General features: G+C 47.9%; 1 protein-coding gene across 2 annotated transcripts; it reads right to left on the bottom strand.

The window, feature by feature from the left end:
• Window positions 1–402: 402 nt before the first annotated feature.
• Window positions 403–14,396, bottom strand: itprid1 (ITPR interacting domain containing 1). Of its 2 annotated transcripts, XM_057013413.1 has the most exons (8): window positions 14,109–14,396; window positions 12,694–12,896; window positions 8,858–9,276; window positions 4,782–4,870; window positions 2,827–4,701; window positions 1,435–1,566; window positions 1,078–1,239; window positions 403–1,006 (listed from the first exon to the last, which is right to left on the bottom strand). In XM_057013413.1, the coding sequence occupies exons 5-8, from the start codon at window positions 4,483–4,485 to the stop codon at window positions 905–907; spliced, it is 2,055 nt and encodes a 684-aa protein (XP_056869393.1). In that variant the 5' UTR covers window positions 4,486–4,701; window positions 4,782–4,870; window positions 8,858–9,276; window positions 12,694–12,896; window positions 14,109–14,396; the 3' UTR covers window positions 403–904. The 2 variants fall into 2 exon arrangements, with proteins under 2 accessions (XP_056869393.1, XP_056869392.1); XM_057013412.1 differs by lacking the exon at window positions 8,858–9,276.
• Window positions 14,397–18,586: the final 4,190 nt, after the last annotated feature.

Here is an 18,586-nt window from a genome sequence, read left to right as displayed (position 1 = left end):
TGGCTCCTCTGGCCGTGGTGGCTCCTCTGGTCTGGTGGCTCCTCTGGTCGTGGTGGCTCCTCTGGTCGTGGTGGCTCCTCTGGTCTGGTGGCTCCTCTGGTCGTGGTGGCTCCTCTGGTCGTGGTGGCACCTCTGGTCGTGGTGGCTCCTCTGGTCTGGTTGCTCCTCTGGTCGTGGTTGCTCCTCTGGTCTGGTGGCTCCTCTGGTCTGGTTGCTCCTCTGGTCTGGTTGCTCCTCTGGCCGTGGTGGCTCCTCTGGTTGTAGTGGCTCCTCTGGTCGTGGTGGCTCCTCTGGCCGTGGTGGCTCCTCTGGTCGTGGTTGCTCCTTCTCTTCCTCGGTAGCATCTGGATGTGTTTTATAGATTTTCATGTAAATGCACCAACAAAAGCATCATGACATTCATTCCAGTGGTGTAAATTATTTTATTCATGGTTCTTTCTCAGCAGAAGCCTTTTAGAGTCACTGAAACATGCAACCGTGAGACGTTCTCATGTTCTCAGACGTGCATGGACGAATGTAGCGTCTTCGTTCCCAGAACACCTGCTGCCATCATGGCTGCTTCTTCAGCTGATCTGAGGTCAGTAGCTCCGTGAAGATCAGAAGTGGTTACCATGGTTACCATGGTTGTGATCACCAGCAGGACTTCAGTCCATTCACTCGTCTGAAGGGTTTCCTTCAGGTGTCTCACCAGGTGGGGCCACAATCTAACTGAAACCTAAATCTAAACAAGCCAGTCAGCCAGTCAGCCAGTCAGTCAGTCAGTCAGTCCGTCAGTCAGTCAGTCAGCCAGTCCGTCAGTCAGTCAGTCCGTCAGTCAGTCAGTCAGTCTGCCAGCCAGCCAGGGTTCCATTAGAGTCCAGGTGTCCACAGGTCCAGGGCAGAAGATCCGAGCTGTCTGCTGCTGCTATGAATGAAGTTGAGGCCGGAGGGAGGAACCTGCTGCAGGTCCAGAGAGTCTGAGCTGAGAGCAGAGCAGAGCCTGCTCATCCAACAGTCGCTGCATCTTCTAGACAAAGAAGAGGGTTGATCAGAGAGAAGCACGAGAGCAGAGCGGACATGAAGCTCTCAGACATCTACCCCTTTCAAGGTGCCCCCGCTCAGATGGCCCAGCTGGTTCAGATGGCCCAGCTGGTTCAGACGGCCCAGCTGGTTCAGACGGCCCAGCTGGTTCAGCTGCTTCTTCAGCGTTCCAGCCTCCTGCTTTACAGCCTCTCTGAGCTCCTCAACCTCTGAAGCCTTCTGCCTGCACACAGTTCCGCTGGAGTTGGTGTTACTGAAGCACTTTATGTGCACCATCTCATCAAAAAGCTCGACACAATCATGAAATTTACCAACCCTAATGTGTCTTCATCAACAACAAATGTGTCACGTGCACATGCGCACGCCTCATGTACTGTGTGGAGCTTTTGAGAGATGACTTGTAGTGGTGAGCACGTGCCTGTCTTGATGAGAGAGGCGGCTGAAAACTACCGCTTGGTCTTCAGCGAGATCTTCCTCCATGTTGCTGAGGACAGAGCAGAACTTCTCCAGACAAAGATTCAACTCCTCCAAGTCGTTGAAAGGGAACTGTGAAGAAGCAAATGTGTCGGTCCACGTTCATGTCCACTCACATCCTCCTAACCCTAACCCTAACCCTAACCCTGACCCTAACCCTAACCCTAACCCTGACCCTAACCCTGACCCTAACCTCTAACCCTAACCCTAACCCTAACCCTAACCTCTAACCCTAACCCTAACCCTGACCCTAACCCTGACCCTAACTCCCTCTACCTTACTGGACTATAGCCCACTTTCTTTCTTAGACCGCTCAGCTTCTGACTATGTTCTGATATTATGGGGAAGCAGCCTCAGCAGGGGGGCCATGCACTCTTCTCCAGACCACTTCCTAGGTGTGACCTGGGTCTCCTCCTGGACAGGCATGCCTGAGACACCTCCCTGGGGACGTATCTGGGCCAGGTGCCTGAACCAGCTCTCCAGGCTCCTCTCAGGTGTCTCAACCCTCTAAGGCCGAGCTCTTGAACCCAGCTGAGGGGTCGGAGCCCAGACAAAGAGAATTTCACAAATTTTGAGCTGATGGTCGATACTTGTAGTCGTCCACATTGTTCTGTCACTGAGCTGTAATGATGCTGCTATGCTAATAATCCATGCTAAGTGGCCAAGGACAGATTTAAAATAAAAAATCAACCACCTAAAATGATTAACATTTATTTATGGAAGAAGAGTGGAAGAGAAAAGAACGAAGAAGGGTCTCGCGTCAGCCTCTACATTCATGTGTTAATGAGGCCCTGGTTTTGAAAGGTTTCCATCTGCGCTACTATGGCGACGATACAACAGATGCTATTTATATGAAAATGCAAAGCTAACACACGACACTCAGTGCTGTTATAATTATTGATGCTGGCATAAAAAGATGGGAAAGTGTTCTTGACCGTCCTATCACCGAGTTTTCAGAGAACAGGCAAATAAACAACTGTTTTTTTCCACAATGCGAAGTCCAGAAAGGACGTATGACGCTAAAATGTTGCTAACTGCAACTGTGGACATTCATGCAAATTCTGCTGCAGATATTAAAATGGAACAATGGCTTAAATAGCAATAATAGTACATAAATAACAGCTGTCTTGTTCACTTCTTTCATGATCTAAAAAGATTTATAGAACTGAAATCTGCGTTGCGGCCCAAGAGGACACCTAAAGCGCTGAGTCCACTGACGCCTCATGTCCTTGTCCTTGCATGTCCTTGCATGTCCTTGCATGTCCTGTCCTGACTGAAGCATTACTGCTTGGTTTTAAAAGTCACAGCAGCATCGTGCACAGAGGTACTCACCGGACTCTTCCCAAAGGTTGGCTGGATGTTGTAACTGTCCTGAGGGCGGCAGCAGCAGCAGGGGCAGTGGGACGTCATGTTGACCAGCCCTTGCTCCTGCAGGTGGTTTTCACCTTCACTTCCAGGTGGATCCACCTCCTCATCAGGCCACAGCCCTTTAAGTCCAGGGTCTGACATGCTACAGTTGTTTCTAGTCATCCCAGTGAAACAGTTTGGTGCTACTTTATGACTCTGTGTTCTTTCTGGGGCACTTTTGGATGCTATTGCCCTTTTTGGGATTGTATGAAAAAGCCCCCGCATGAACATGTTAGTCAGAATGTTTCGTTTGATGTGCAGGTCGGTCCATGACTGCACAGCACGGAAAGGAGTGGAGGTGTCCAAGGGGAGAACACTGGGAAGACGGGTGCATTTTGAATTTGTTACATAGGGAATATCCTTTCTGTGGACAATGTGCGAGGCAGGTGGGAGAGACATTTGCAGGGAAATATCACAGCTTGAGGACAGAAAGGGGGGTGAAGTCAGGGAAGGGGGCGCATCTCTTGCTGGTGTGTGGTCACTCTCCGTTGATGGAACAGAGGGCAAAGAGGAAGGCACGAGTCTGCCTGTAGATGGAACTAAAGGCTCAGTCCCAAGTAATCCATTGGAAGCCTCTTGGCTCTGTGAGTCTTCGTGCATGTGGTTCGGGCTCAAAACCTTAATGGGTTCTGCCCAATAGACTAACCCTTCAACATCATGGAAAAAAGCCTCCACATTTTCACTCTCCAATTCAGGGTCATTTGTCTCAAACACCACGTCTAAACTGTCTATTTCTATGAGGTCCATTGATGGACAAAATAAAAGACTTGTTGGTGTCTCGGAGACATTCATATCAGTTTGCTGAACCTTTCTTGACTCTTCAAGTTCATGTTCTTCTGGAAAGTACTGTGGACTGTGTAAGAGTGTGTTTGTCTCTGTTTCAGTTGGGGTGCACACTTCCTCAGAGTGTGAAGTCCAAGCTTCTGATAAACTCCTCTGGAGTGTGTCTTCCTCTACCACAGAGCTGTTTCCACACCTTGGAAGACTGTTCCAGGTTTTTTCTGAAAAGTCTTGGCTGTCCTGTGGGGAGAGGATTGGCCCCATCGCATCTGAATTTGTTTCTGAAGTCGTACCTTTAAGAGACTTTGTGGCTAAAGGAGGAAGGGATTCCAGAACAAGAAAGGAAGTATCTGGATTGTTCTCATAAAACAGAAGGGCCAGAGAAGGGTCTCCAACCTTTATGTCCGTGCCTGAGCATACACCTGGACCTTGAGAGAGGGACTCCTTTTGAATGGAGCTATGTGAGGGTGACTCTAGAGCTGAGCAAACCATGCCAGTGGCTCCTGCCTGCATGCTCGGAGGAGTCCCGGAGCACAAAGAAACTTGGGAAGAATTCAGATCATTCAAATTTGGAGACGTAAAGGTGGATAGAGCAAAAGAAGGCCACCTTTGCCCTTCGGATCCTTGAAGGTTAGTAGCGAGCTGGGATGTTCCAACATCTTTATCACCAGTTAGGAGAAATTCTGCATTTGAGGGAAGTGTCGGGTTGTGAGGGGTAACCGAGAGGTTCGACAGGGTATTAACAGGGAGAACGTGAGCTACACTCCGTAATTCACCAAAAGAGGGATGAGGAGGAGGGTACATGGGCAATAAGTCTGAGCCAGTCTGACTGGGGTCCGGCAGGTTCTCTATATCTGAAATTTGAAAGGCAGAATTTGGGAGACATGATAATTCAGGAGATACAGATGGTGGAGCTTTCGGAGAAAGGAGAGACTGGTCAACAGCAGCTAAGGGTGGAGAGACCAGAGAAGATGGTCTTTCAGTGCTGGTGTCTTCAATGTTTGTACCACCTGACAGAGACTGTTAAAAGACAAAGGAGGGTCAGACAGCCAGATACGATACTTCTCTACACTCATCCAAATGATCTCAGCCTTCACGACCTTGGTGGGTTGAGACACGAGTGGGAGTTCCTCCGGCGTAGCAACACTGTCGGACTGGCAGTTGTTGGCCCACGTTATAACCTGTTCACCTTAAAAAAAGGGTAAAGGTGACTATATGTCAATTGTATTCAACCCCAGCAGATTTCGAAAAACTCATAGTAGCAATAAGAAGAAGGAGAAAAAGGAGAAGAACATCCACCTCTCAGCCCAGTGACCAACAGACTGAGCTACCACTACTAAAATAGCAGACTTTTGAAGGGGACATTTATGATCATTTTATGCAGGCTGACATGCTTCCTTGATGTCTAAATTAAATGTTAGTAATGTGCTTCAGGTGAAAAAATGAAGGATTGATCACAGTGGGACTCTACTGCGACCATCACACCCACCACAACCTGCACCGGTAGCTGTGGTTGTATGGGAGGAGATACCCAGCAACCGTTGTGAGATGATCCACATACGTAAATATGTGTCACAGTTTTGCATAATAATTTAATCACAAGTAAAATAAACATTCAGAATAACAACATTTCTACGGTCTTGTAATCATTTAATTGTCACATCTTTATGTTCTAAGTGATGAACAGTTTTGGAGAAAGTTCTCAAAAAAGCTTACATATTACTGTCAATGCAAAGTATAGATTGATTAACCATAAAAGTTTACATCAATTATACCGTGCAGCTAAATGACATTGAATTAATGTCATTTAGGCACATATTTTACATCAAGGAAATGAATGTCGTTGTTTTGTATTGGGATTTATGTGGAGTGGGGTTACTCGGTAACCTTTAGTTATGTTTGTGTGCTGTTGCTATACTGATAGGTTTGGACACATTGCATATATAAAACTGAAAATATAAAAAATAAAAGGAGATGGACACTGCTAATGGGTCCATGAGATCACCTCGTTATGAAGACCCCACCCACGTGTAAGTGGTACTATGGTGTAAAGGAGAACCGATATAGCTGGAAGGTAGTGTGTGGAGCCGATACTGTCGTGGAAAAGCACTACACGGTCCCATTCCTCACATGGCCACTAATTATGTGTTTAGTCTGCCATTGCTTGCTGACTGGCCTGGCCTGGCCTGGCCTTTGTAGACGACCTGGTCAGTAGTGGTCTAATTAGAAGATCTCTAGTAATTTAGCATATTTTATTCGGCAACGTACCAGTCTTGGCCAGGATGCAAGCTGCCCTCTTGTGTTCAGCATTGTTCCTGCACACAGTGGCACCATTTCTCAATTATGCTACGTGTGATGTCCAGTTGCACCGTATTTACCTTAAACTTTCACTTTGGGTGTCACTTTGTCTTTTAAGTTGAGTCACTAATGTCTAGATCTTGGCATTTTAGAGCGAAAATCACTAAAAGGCTGAGAATTAATCTGAAAACTAGTGCGGGTAAATGGCCAGAAATATGTGGTTTGTGAGAGTTCCCCCCCGTCTGTGTCTTGTCTGTGTTTCCCTTGTCTGTCTATTCTCCGGCTGGGCGGAGCGGCTTCCAGACTCTCCCCCGTCGGCCGATCGACACACACCTGTAACTGATCTCCAGCCAATTGTCCACAGCAAAGCGAACGGCAGGTGTGGACAATTTGTTATTAATATATTTTCTTCCATACATCTCCATCTAGATAGATTCCATATGAGTGAGTCTGTTGACAGGTTGACCAGTGACTAAATTAGAACGTGACAGGCCGGAACATCAATGTCATCGTCACAGAAACAAACTGCGTGGCCCAGGGTCCACATGCAATATAAAAGGGACTTATGTTCACCCCGCAGTGAGCTGGGAATGTGCCCAGGGTCTACCATGCATCTCACCCAAAGCCCACCACCACCACCACCACCATCACCACCGCTACCACCACCACCACCACCACCATCACCACCGCTACCACCACCGCTACCACCACCACCACCACCACCACCACCATCACCACCGCTACCACCACCGCTACCACCACCACCACCGCCACCACCGCCGCCGCCACCGCCGCCGCCACCACCACCATCACCACCGCCACCACCTATGAAAAAGTCTAATTAATACTTTGTGACCCACCAGCATTTACCACTCTTTCACTGTAGCTCCCTATCACTTTATTTTTATCCAAACTATGGATCTAAAATGAGAGTGGGAAAAAAGACAACATTAATGGAAAAGTGGATACTGCTCAGATAATAATATATTCTCTTACCTTTGTAATAGAATGTGAACAACAATCCTAGTTGATCATACAACACACAAACAGGAAGTGAACAATCCTGACTTTCCTGAGCAGGCAGTCTGGCCACTCAGAAAAAGTGCACTTTTTTTTATCTACTCCAGGTTATTACCTCCGCCAAGGGAGAAGCTTATTTCACATCCGGTCTTTTGTTTCCAAAGAACGAATTTTAATGATATTTTCTGGAAATGGGCAAAGGACCAGATGAGAAAATCTTGATGACGCTCCAGGTTCAGGAGGGATTTTCATCTTTCAAAGATTAAAGCCAAGCAAGAGAGGAATCACAGACTCATTCATGTCAGACACTTTTGGAGTGGTCACTTCTTGGAGAAATGAACACTATACCTTTAGTATTCTTTACCTACAGAAGGTAAGACAAGGCCACCAACCTCGGTGAGTGGATCTACCCCGTGGGATCTGGTTGGTTACGAAGCCTACAAATGCAGCGATCACTGAAATTTAACAGGGGTCTTCTCAAAGTTGTTAACCACCACATCGCCCAAATGACCATGACATTGACCTTCCTTGTGCTACACCCTCTAAGGGCCATCTCTGCGCCCTATCTTTTTCATGTATCATGGTGACATTGTGACTTATTGGCATGACTTTCTTCATCCGTCAGACTGGATTTGTTTGTCCAAAAAGACTATGTATGGAACAAACTGGTAGAAATTGCCTTATATATGTTAGAGTTCCTGTAGGTTCTCTGAAACATGGTGGCCTCCATCTATGAGGCTAACTGAGCAATCAAGGGAAAAGTCTTGCATGTGGAGCGCTGGCAAATATGGCAGTGTTGTCAGATGGAAGCCCTTCTTCAGGAAAGTGCACCTGCAAGTGCACGTGGAGTTTGCATAGAAAGCACCTTAAGCCTTGTCCACCTGACCTGAGTATTTTTGCAGCCTAAAGTTTTCCATCCTCCAGTTAAAAAGAAAAAGAATCACTAATTTAACACATGTTCCCCTCAGTTGCCCAAGTAAAGTGTAAAGACAACTTTCTTTATTAAGCAGATGGGCGACCTCATCACAATTGTAGGGGAGAAGAAGTTCACCTCATTTCACCAAATTTTCTCACCATTTTTCCAAAACAACTCCTTCATCTAGCCATCCCAAGGACAACCAAGATTTCACCACAAGAGAGAAAAGCAAAGGGCAGTTGATGAATCGCATCGGGATGCTCCCAATTCTCTAATGTCTCTAATGTTGTTATGGTGTGAATCATACAGTATATGGAAAATATGTATCGCCCTATAGGTTAAAGCAGAATTAAAGGTGATTGGGACACTAACAGAGTGCATGGCACAGGGAACTAAGGACCTTCCTTTAGGTCACCTAAAACGTATTGGACCAGTGTTTCTTAAAGCAGTATAATAATGAACCTCTCTATATCCAGTACAAGACTCTACTCTTATACCAGCTTGTATCTTTAATGTACTTCTATGATCTCCGCCTCTCCTCTCCTCTCCTCTCCTCTCCTCTCCTCTCCTCTCCTCCTCTCCTCTTCCTCTCCTCCCCTCCCCCTCCTCTCCTCTCTCCTCCTCTCCTCTCCTCTCCTCTCCTCTCCTCTCCTCTCCTCTTCCTCTCCTCTCCTCTCCTCTCCTCTCCTCTCCTCTCTCTCTACCCCCCCCATCAGCAGGAGGGTCCCCCTACATGAGCCTGGTTCTGCTCAAGGTTTCTTCCTGTTAAAGGGGAGTTTTTCCTGCCACTATTGCTTGTTTGGGGGTCAGGCCCTGGGATTCTGGAGAGGGTCTAGAAACAATTTTGATTGTAACAGACGCTATATAAATAAAGATTGATTTGATTTGATTTGAAGACCAGTCTTCTATGCAATAATAGCTTCATGGTTGGTTTAGACTTACCTCCATTTGAAAGGTTTCTTTGACCATTCCAATAGTCTCTGTAAGCGCATGCAGGTATGCAGGGTCTTCATCTTTGACTCTCTGAGAAGTATTCTGAGACTGTGCCTGCTGTTCTGCCCCAGACTGCTGTTCGGTTGCACCGTTTCTTATGCCAGCATTTCCGTGTCCAAGCACGGTTGGTGCTTGCAGTGGCTTGGGTGCAGTACAAGCAGCAGAGCAGGTGGTAGGTGTGGCAGTGCCCCTGTTGGAAATCTTCTTTGCTGCTCGTCTGAACAGCGTAGCCACATGTCTCCTTCTTTCTGTTGTCTGAGGGGGCAGCTCACCGCATAAATGCGCTCTTCTGGGTGTGGCGGAAGTCCTCACCAAAGAGGAAAATGCTGCAGTTACCTGATGGAAAACCTCAAGCTGTCGGAAACGCTCTAAAGAAGAGAGGGATTAAAAAAATGTACTGATTCTGAAGTTTCTTCCTTTAGGGAGACTTGTACTGAGAAATGACCTTTGTGTATCTACTCAAAATCCATGTCCATAATTTAGTATGCAAGGGTTGTTGGACTTGTTCTAGTCACAAATTTCATTCATCAGTGCTTGAATTGTTTGAAGGTTCTACCTAGACTGAGCTTTCCATGAATCTTCTATTCCTTCAGACAGAACGTTACTTTCACACTCGTACTTATTCAAATTCAAAGTGTGATTTATGAATAAGTTCATTATAATATTCATACATGGATTAATGAAACATTCATAGTTAGGGTTAGGAAGATTTGCTCTGTCTGTCTCTGTAGTTCAAGTTAAAAGCATGACATTAATTTCAGGACCGAGTCTAAATCCACTTAGCACTTACACCAGGGGTCCACTAGGACATCCCTTCCATCCTGTCTTCAGCGATTCTTACAAACACCTTCAGCCCACGCTGGCAGCACTGACTTATTTACTGGCAGTCAGAAATACCAGAGCAGCTGGAACGACAGTAGCATGCACACCCGTGTCTTCTCTCTGCTCATCAGCTCAGTCTGTTCTTCCCACGGGTATTTAAGCCACCCTGTCACTTTTTTATGCTCATGCCAGACCTTCCGCACGTGTTTTTCAGACAGATTTCTCAGTGAACCTTGTCTGTTCCTGACCAGCCTGTTGTGTCCCCATCCTGGTAAACTGCCTTATCTTTTGTTTAACCTAAGGTCTGCCTGCTCCCTGCCTATCACCGTCTGCCTGAGTTGTCCACCTTCTTGGATTTATTGCCCGAGTCCCTCTACCTCATCCAATCTCTGCCAATGTCCTGGACGGACATTTGTTGGGCAGAATAACCCACCTGACCCCCCAAGTTTGCATGCTCACAGCTGGTTCACAATTGGAGACAATAAAGTTCCTGCATCTTCCTTAAGTTTGTGTGTTGCTTGTTTCCTCCTGCAGGGGGCGTGGAGGAGCAGATATTGGCAACAGCTGGCGCTGCAGGCAGGGGCACCTGTCGGCAATCTACATCCGGCCACCCACCTTTTTATGGATGGCGCGCCTGTCTACCAGTGTCAGAGAGTTTTGGTGTTTCCCCATGGTCGAGCTGACTCTTGTTCCCTCATCACTGGTTATTTTCAACTCATTGATATGCATCTTCCTGCTCGTTTGAGGTCTCCATGCCACCTTGCTGGACTGGAGAACGCACAGGACCTGACTCCTGTGTTGGCGCTGCTCTGATGGATTGTCCCTGTTCAGTGTGTGTACAGTATGTGGTAAGAGGATGTATTTCCCCAGTTACAATCCAAAAGCGACCTTCCTCAGATATTGTGTCTTTGGTATCTCAATCCATCACCTCAGAAAGTGCTGCTAAGGGGAAACGCACCGACTCTGGAAGCCCGGGGGTTCTCCAGCTGTCCCACTGTCCCCTGAGGACAGGACAGATATCTAGACCCGACACAAACCTTGTTGAGAACGGCCCCTCACGTGGAAACACTGAAGTTGTGAATTACAAAGAACAATGGGAGCAAGAGATAATGACAGAAAAAGAAACTGCTGTTAAAAGTTTAGAAAATGATCTCAACACAAAGCGATGATGCAGAAGATGCAAGAAGTATCGGAACACAAGACTAGTTAAAGTAGGTTTAGCATTAACTAGAATCTAAAGTAAAAAGATAAGTCTTGAGATGGGTTTTGACTATGCCAACAGTGGCTGTGGTCCTGAGGTTCTCCGGCAGGCTGGGTCATAACATGCAGCTTCACTGTGGACAACAATATGGCCGGTGCCAGAGGACCCGAGGACCCATGAGGGTTGATATCGTAAAAGCTCTGATAAATATCATGACTACTGGATCTCCATGAGCTGCTGGATTTTAGAGAAAGTGTCGATCAAATATTGAATTTCTTTGGAGAGACAGGAGATAAAACCATGTATCACGTTTGACTGAGAGAACTGGGCCGACCCTGCTATGTTCCTAAGATGGTGGAAACCATCTTTTTGGTATTTTTGACTGCCAATGGCCAATGGACCGTTTCATTGTGGACCAGCACCCGCTGGACGGAGGTGACCCGATGCTGAAAACAGCCAATCGGATGATCATTGAGGATAAAATCTTCCTCAAATCCCTGGAACAAACTAAGTGAACAAAAAGCAAAATGAATCGATTCCAAAGAAAGCTATGGCTCCAGAATGCTTCATGAAGAGTTCAAACAGTTCTTTTTGCTGACCACTTTATCCCGTTTGGGTCACTGGGAGTTTGCTATTCCAGGTGCAAGCCCGTATTATTGAAGGCAGGTACCCCCCCTAAATGAGTCTCCAGCTCATTGGGGTTTGTTACCTCTCTCAAAGGTACCAAACGGTGCTCTGAAGGTGTCCTGGCAACCCTCTACGACCCGAACACTTCAGTGTTTTGTGCAGGACTTGAACTGAGAATCTTCTGCATCTCAGCCCAGCCCCCCACAGACGGAGCTACCAGAAATATGAATATCTTCAGCCCCTGGTGTTCCAGGCTATTCTCTACCATGGTTCTCTACCATGGTTCTCTACCATGGTTCTCTACCATGTAGTAGTTTGGTCTGAAGGCGAAGGCTCGGTTTCAGTTTATCATGTGTGTCTTATCTATCAGAGGTTTCTCGGGCAGAGACAGCGTTTGGTTCGGAGTTCTAAGACCAAATGTCTGGACCATGGTCCTTGTTCCGCTGGTACGTCTCTAATCTTGATATGATTCCTTCTCGAGAACCCATCAAGGTGCGTTTTCGTTCACAGAGGGAAGAGGCTTTCAGAGGGACTTGGACAGCCTCGTGCATGGCTGTCTGAGCCATCCATGTGTCGTGTGTGAGCACATCCACAGGTGCATTCTTTTGATACGAGGGGCGGGGCCAACCGTGGCGGTTCATGACGACAGTGTGCCAACCCGTAGAGGGCGACACTCAAGACTTGGACCAGAATCAGTGATCGACACTGCGTCATATTTGTCTGTTGTCAGGATTTAAAATAGCATTAAAGGGTATGAATGCGTTCTTCTCTGCTAACTACCTCCAGATGAGTCCAGTTTGTTTCGTTGTATGAAGGGAGTTTTATGTGTAATTAACAGTACTTGCATGTTTATAACATGTAGTGTATGTAGTTCTAATGTTTTTATATGGTATAAAGTATCCAGTGACAAGTTTGTTGCTACATGTTGGTGCCCTCAGCAAGACGCTCAACGCTGCCAAAATCTTTGTTATTCTGATAAATATTGGTAATAATATTGGTTATTCTGTCATCAGTGAGTGTAAATGAATAAATGTAGACTTGTAATAATAATAATAATAAAGTTCAGAGTGGTCAAACATGATCAGAAAAGCTAAATATTCATACAGTCCATCAACTTTATGAATGCTAAACTTACTGCTAACATCTGGATTTTCCAGGTCCAGCCGACTCTTCTGAGCCTCCAGAAACACGTGGAGGCTTATTCCTCGAGCTTGAGACGGATGGTTGATGAATCGGGCCGGGATGCGTCCGGAGAGGTCCGGTTCATCACCACCAAAGCCCAGCTCCAAAAGAACCTCCTCCGGGTCATCGTTCCAAAGACTGCGTAGGTCCATGAGACTGTCAACACAAGAGCCAGCAGAGCATGATTCCACCTGGTGTGTGTGCGTGTGTGCGTGTGTGTGTGTGTGTGTGTGGGTGTGTGTGAGTGTGGTGTGTGTGGTGTGTGTGAGTGTGTGAGTGTGTGTGTGTGTGAGTGTGGGTGTGAGTGTGTGTGAGTGTGTGTGTGTGGGTGTGAGTGTGTGGTTGTGTGTGTGTTTATGTGCGTTTGTGTGTGTGAGTGTGTGTGTGTGTGTGTGTGTGAGTGTGTGTGTGTGTGTGTTGTGTGTGTGTGTGTTTTTGTGCGTTTGTGTGTGTGTGTGTGAGTGTGTGTGTGTGTGTGTGTGAGTGTGTGTGTGTGTGAGTGTGTGTGTGGTGTGAGTGTGTGTATGTGTGTGTGTGTGTGAGTGTGTGGGGTGTGTGTGTGTGTGAGTGTGTGTGTGTGGTGTGAGTGTGTGTGTGTGTGTGTGTGTGTGTGTGTGTGGTTGTGTGTGTGTTTTTGTGCGTTTGTGTGTGTGAGTGTGTGTGTGTGTGGTGTGTGTGTGTGTGTTGCAGGGAAGTGCAGTGATGTAGCTGACCTGGTGGCTCTCACTGTCCCAGACCTGTTTCTCAACACCAAAGGTTTGCTTCATTATAAAAGGCCTCACAAGACTAAACTCCACCCCTCCATCCCTCCACCCCTCCACCCACCCATCCCTCCACCCCTCCACTCATCCATCCACCCCTCCACTCATCCCTCCACCCCTCCACCCACCCATCCCTCCACCCATCCCTCCACCCCTCCACCCATTCCTCCATCCCTCCACTCATCCCTCCACCCACTCATCCCTACATCCACCCACCCCTCCACTCATCCATCCACCCCTCCACTCATCCCTCCACCCATCCACCCATTCCTCCATCCCTCCACTCATCCCTCCACCCCTCCACTCATCCCTCCATCCCTCCACCCACCCCTCCATCCACCCATTGTTAAGCATAAATCCACCCTTCCTGCAGGCTCTACTCTTCAGAATGGACAATAGCAACTGTCTGATGTCTCTTCTGTCTGTGGACGACTGTTGTGCAGCACAGACCTGAATATTTACAGTCTTGGAAGGATCATAAGCTGCGGCTCTCCTGGTTTCACTGGACTGAAATATGAACGTGATCATTTCCTCCTTCTCCGCTGTGGAGAACCTTCATGCTGAGACCCTGCAGAATGTGTTAGGATTCCAAAGAGAGCTGTCTTACCTCAGTCCCTGTTACCATAAATAGACACGGCAGGGGCAGAAATCCCTCAGGAACTTGATGATGGCGTGAGCAGCACATGGACCCAAAAGTGAGAGACAAACATTAGCGAAGGTTTCAGAGGTCCATCTCCCTGATGTTCTGAGGTTTAACTGTCCATCCTCGTGATGCCGCTGCTCTGTGAGCTATATTAGGAGCATATTTCTCTGGGCTTCTCCCTCCCTCCTGCTCCTCTTATTGCTTTAGATGGTGTTTGTCTGCACCATCTGACACGCTGGCGTTGTCAAGAGCAAATATGTTCTTGCTCTTCCAGAACCTTCCCTCCAAACAATCAACAGGCTCATCAAGGCTCCTCCTTCAGTTTCTGTGCACGTCTGTCGAAATAACGAGGACACAGTGCTGCTGTCCACCTGGACATGTCTATCTTACCCAACAGAACCTTTCCACCTCTGACCTGTTGCATTCAATGTTTGCTCCAAAGGTTCTGATGATGCATGAAGCTCCTAACAGAGACGCCTTCCTGCTCTACCAGGACGTCCAGCTCAGGCAGCCGGAGGTCGTTCATGCCGTTGTTTATTTCACAAGTAACGCGTTTTAAACTGTGGAATGAATGAAACACAATCAGAGAATCTTACCTCGGACATCCGTCCCCTGCACGGCCCTGTCAAAGAGTCGTCTGCTGTTGCCATGGTTCCTCACACACCATTTGCATGATGTTTGAATGGGCTGAGTTGTTATTTGGGTGGGGCGCTCGGCTCACCTCATCAACTTTACTCCAGATTTCCTTTTAAGCGGAACACCAAAAGTTAAGCTAACTCCAAAAATGTGCCTCTACGACCACGATGAAGAGCAACCAGGGTTTGGGAGTGTCATCACAACACAGTAGGGGACACTTGGTTCTTCCAGAACCTCAGCAAGAACTTGGCACGCCAGAGAAATGGACTGGAGCAGAAGAGCAGCACATTCCTAGTCTGCTTCCTCCGTCACACACTGGCTGACCTGGTTCCTGTGGATGATCCAGAACTTCCAGGTAAATGGTGGTTTGCAATGGCAGCAAATCAGGGAAATCAAGTTCTTAGGAAGGTTCTTTGGGCGGAATGCCTCCTCAATGACTGTCTGAGAGGAGCTTAAGCTTCCTTCCTTCCTTCCTTCCTTCCTTCCTTCCTTCCTTCCTTCCTTCCTTCCTTCCTTCCTCCTTCCTTCCTCCTGTGTCTTCTGATGGCTTAATAAGTCAAAGACAAAATTAAAAGATTTTTGTGAGCTTGAGCAGGTAGCTGAGGGACTCAGGGAGGTTCTCCTGAGTGATGGAGGAGCTCTGAGTGATGGAGGAGCTCTGAGTGATGGAGGAGCCTGAGTGATGGAGGAGCTCTGAGTGATGGAGGAGCCCTGAGTGATGGAGGAGCCCTGAGTGATGGAGGAGCTCTGAGTGATGGAGGAGCCCTGAGTGATGGAGGAGCTCTGAGTGATGGAGGAGCAGGAGCTCTCAGAGGAGCCCTGAGTGATGGAGGAGCCCTGAGTGATGGAGGAGCTCTGAGTGATGGAGGAGCTCTGAGTGATGGAGGAGCTCTGAGTGATGGAGGAGCAGGAGAGAATGGTTCAAGGGTTGGGGTGTGATGGAGCAAGGGTGAGCCTCCATCATCCACCTGTCCATCCACCCATCCATCCATCCATCCATCTGTCATCCATCCATCATCCATCCATCCATCTGTCATCCATCCATCCATCCATCCATCCATCCATCCATCCATCCATCCATCGATCCATCCATCCATCCCTCTCTGTCCCTCCCTCCCTCTGTCCCTCCCCATCTAACCCATTCAACACATCTAACCCATCTAACCCATCTAGCCCATCTAACACCTCTAACCTATCTAACCTATCCAACACATCTAACCCATCCAACACATCTAACACATCTAACACATCCAACACATCTAACACATCCAACACATCCAACACATCGAACCCATCCAACACCTCTAACACATCCAACACATCCACCCATCCAACACATCTAACCCATCCAACACATCTAACCCATCCAACACATCTAACCCATCTAACCCATTCAACACATCTAACACATCCAACCCATCCAACACATCTAACACCTCTAACCCATTCAACACATCTAACACCTCTAACACATCCAACACATCCAACCCATCCAACCCATCTAACACATCCAACACATCCAACCCATCCAACCCATCTAACCCATCCAACCCATCTAACCCATTCAACACATCTAACACCTCTAACACATCCACACATCCAACCCATCCAACCCATCTAACACATCCAACACATCCAACCCATCCAACCCATCTAACCCATTCAACACATCTAACACCTCTAACACATCCAACACATCCAACCCATCCAACCCATCTAACCCATCCAACACATCCAACCCATCCAACACATCTAACACCTCTAACCCATCTAACACATCCAACCCATCTGACACATCTAACACCTCTAACACATCCAACACACATCCAACACATCCAACCCATCCAACACATCTAACACCTCTAACCCATCTAACACATCCAACCCATCTAACACATCTAACACCTCTAACACATCCAACACATCCAACCCATCCAACCCATCCAACACATCTAGCCCATCTAACACCTCTAACCTATCTAACCTATCCAACACATCCAACACATCTAACCCATCTAACACATCGAACCCATCCAACCCATCCAACACATCCAACCCATCAACCCATCTAACCCATCCAACACATCTAACCCATCTAGCCCATCTAACCCATCTAACACCTCTAACCTATCTAACCTATCCAACACATCCAACAGATCTAACCCATCCAACCCATCCAACCCATCTAACCCATCCAACACATCTAACCCATCTAGCCCATCTAACCCATCTAACCCATCTAACACCTCTAACCTATCTAACCTATCCAACACATCCAACACATCCAACACATCCAACCCATCCAACCCGTCCAACACATCTAGCCCATCTAACCCATCTAACACCTCTAACCTATCTAACCTATCAACACATCCAACACATCCAACACATCCAACACATCGAACCCATCCAACCCATCCAACCCATCTAACCCAGCGAACACAGCGAACCCATCCAACACAGCCAACCCATCGAACACAGCAAAAACCAGCGAACACAGCGAACACAGCCAACCCAGCCAACACAGCGAACACCGCGAACCCAGCGAACACAGCCAACCCAGCGAACACAGGAACACCGCGAACACAGCCAACCCAGCCAACCCAGCCAACCCAGCCAACACAGCGAACCCAGCCAACACAGCGAACCCAGCCAACCCAGCCAACACAGCGAACCCAGCCAACACAGCGAACCGAGCGAACCGAGCCAACACAGCCAACACAGCGAACCCAGCCAACACAGCGAACACAGCGAACACAGCGAACACAGCCAACACAGCCAACCCAGCGAACCCAGCCAACACAGCGAACCCAGCCAACACAGCAACCCAGCGAACCCAGCCAACCCAGCCAACACAGCCAACCCAGCCAACACAGCCAACACAGCCAACACAGCGAACACCGCGAACCCAGGAACACAGCCAACACAGCGAACACAGCCAACACAGCCAACCAGCCAACACAGCGAACCCAGCCAACACAGCGAACACCGCGAACCCAGCCAACACAGCGAACCCAGCCAACACAGCGAACACCGCGAACCCAGCCAACCCAGCCAACACAGCCAACCCAGCCAACACATCTAACCCATCCAACACATCAAACACCGCTAACCCATCTAACACAGCCAACCCATCTAATACATCTAACACATCGAACACCTCGAACACATCCAACCACATCCAACCCAGTCCAACACATCTAACACAGCCAACACAGCTAACACATCTAACACCGCGAACCCAGCTAACACATCCAGCACAGCTAACACAGCCAACACATCCAACCCAGCCAACACAGCGAACACCGCGAACCCAGCCAACCCATCGAACACAGCCAACCGAGCGAACACAGCCAACCCAGCCAACACAGCCAACACAGCCAACCCATCCAACACAGCTAACACCTCTAACCCATCGAACACATCCAACACATCCAGCCCATCTAACACATCCAACCCATCTAACACATCTAACACCTCTAACACATCCAACACATCCAACCCATCCAACACATCTAACACATCTAACACCGCTAACACAATCCAACACATCCAACCCATCTAACCCATCCAACCCGTCCAACACATCTAACACATCCAACACATCTAACACATCCAACCATCCAACACTCCAACCCAGCCAACACAGCTAACACCTCTAACCCATCTAACACATCCAACACATCCAACACATCTAACCCATCCAACACATCCAACCCATCTAACACATCCAACCCATCTAACACATCCAACCCATCTAACACATCTAACACATCCAAAACATCCAACCCATCTAACCCATCCAA

Source organism: Takifugu flavidus, chromosome 17 (assembly GCF_003711565.1).
Source record: "Takifugu flavidus isolate HTHZ2018 chromosome 17, ASM371156v2, whole genome shotgun sequence".
Taxonomy (NCBI): Eukaryota; Metazoa; Chordata; class Actinopteri; order Tetraodontiformes; family Tetraodontidae; genus Takifugu; species Takifugu flavidus.
This window is presented reverse-complemented; position numbering and strand designations above follow the sequence as displayed.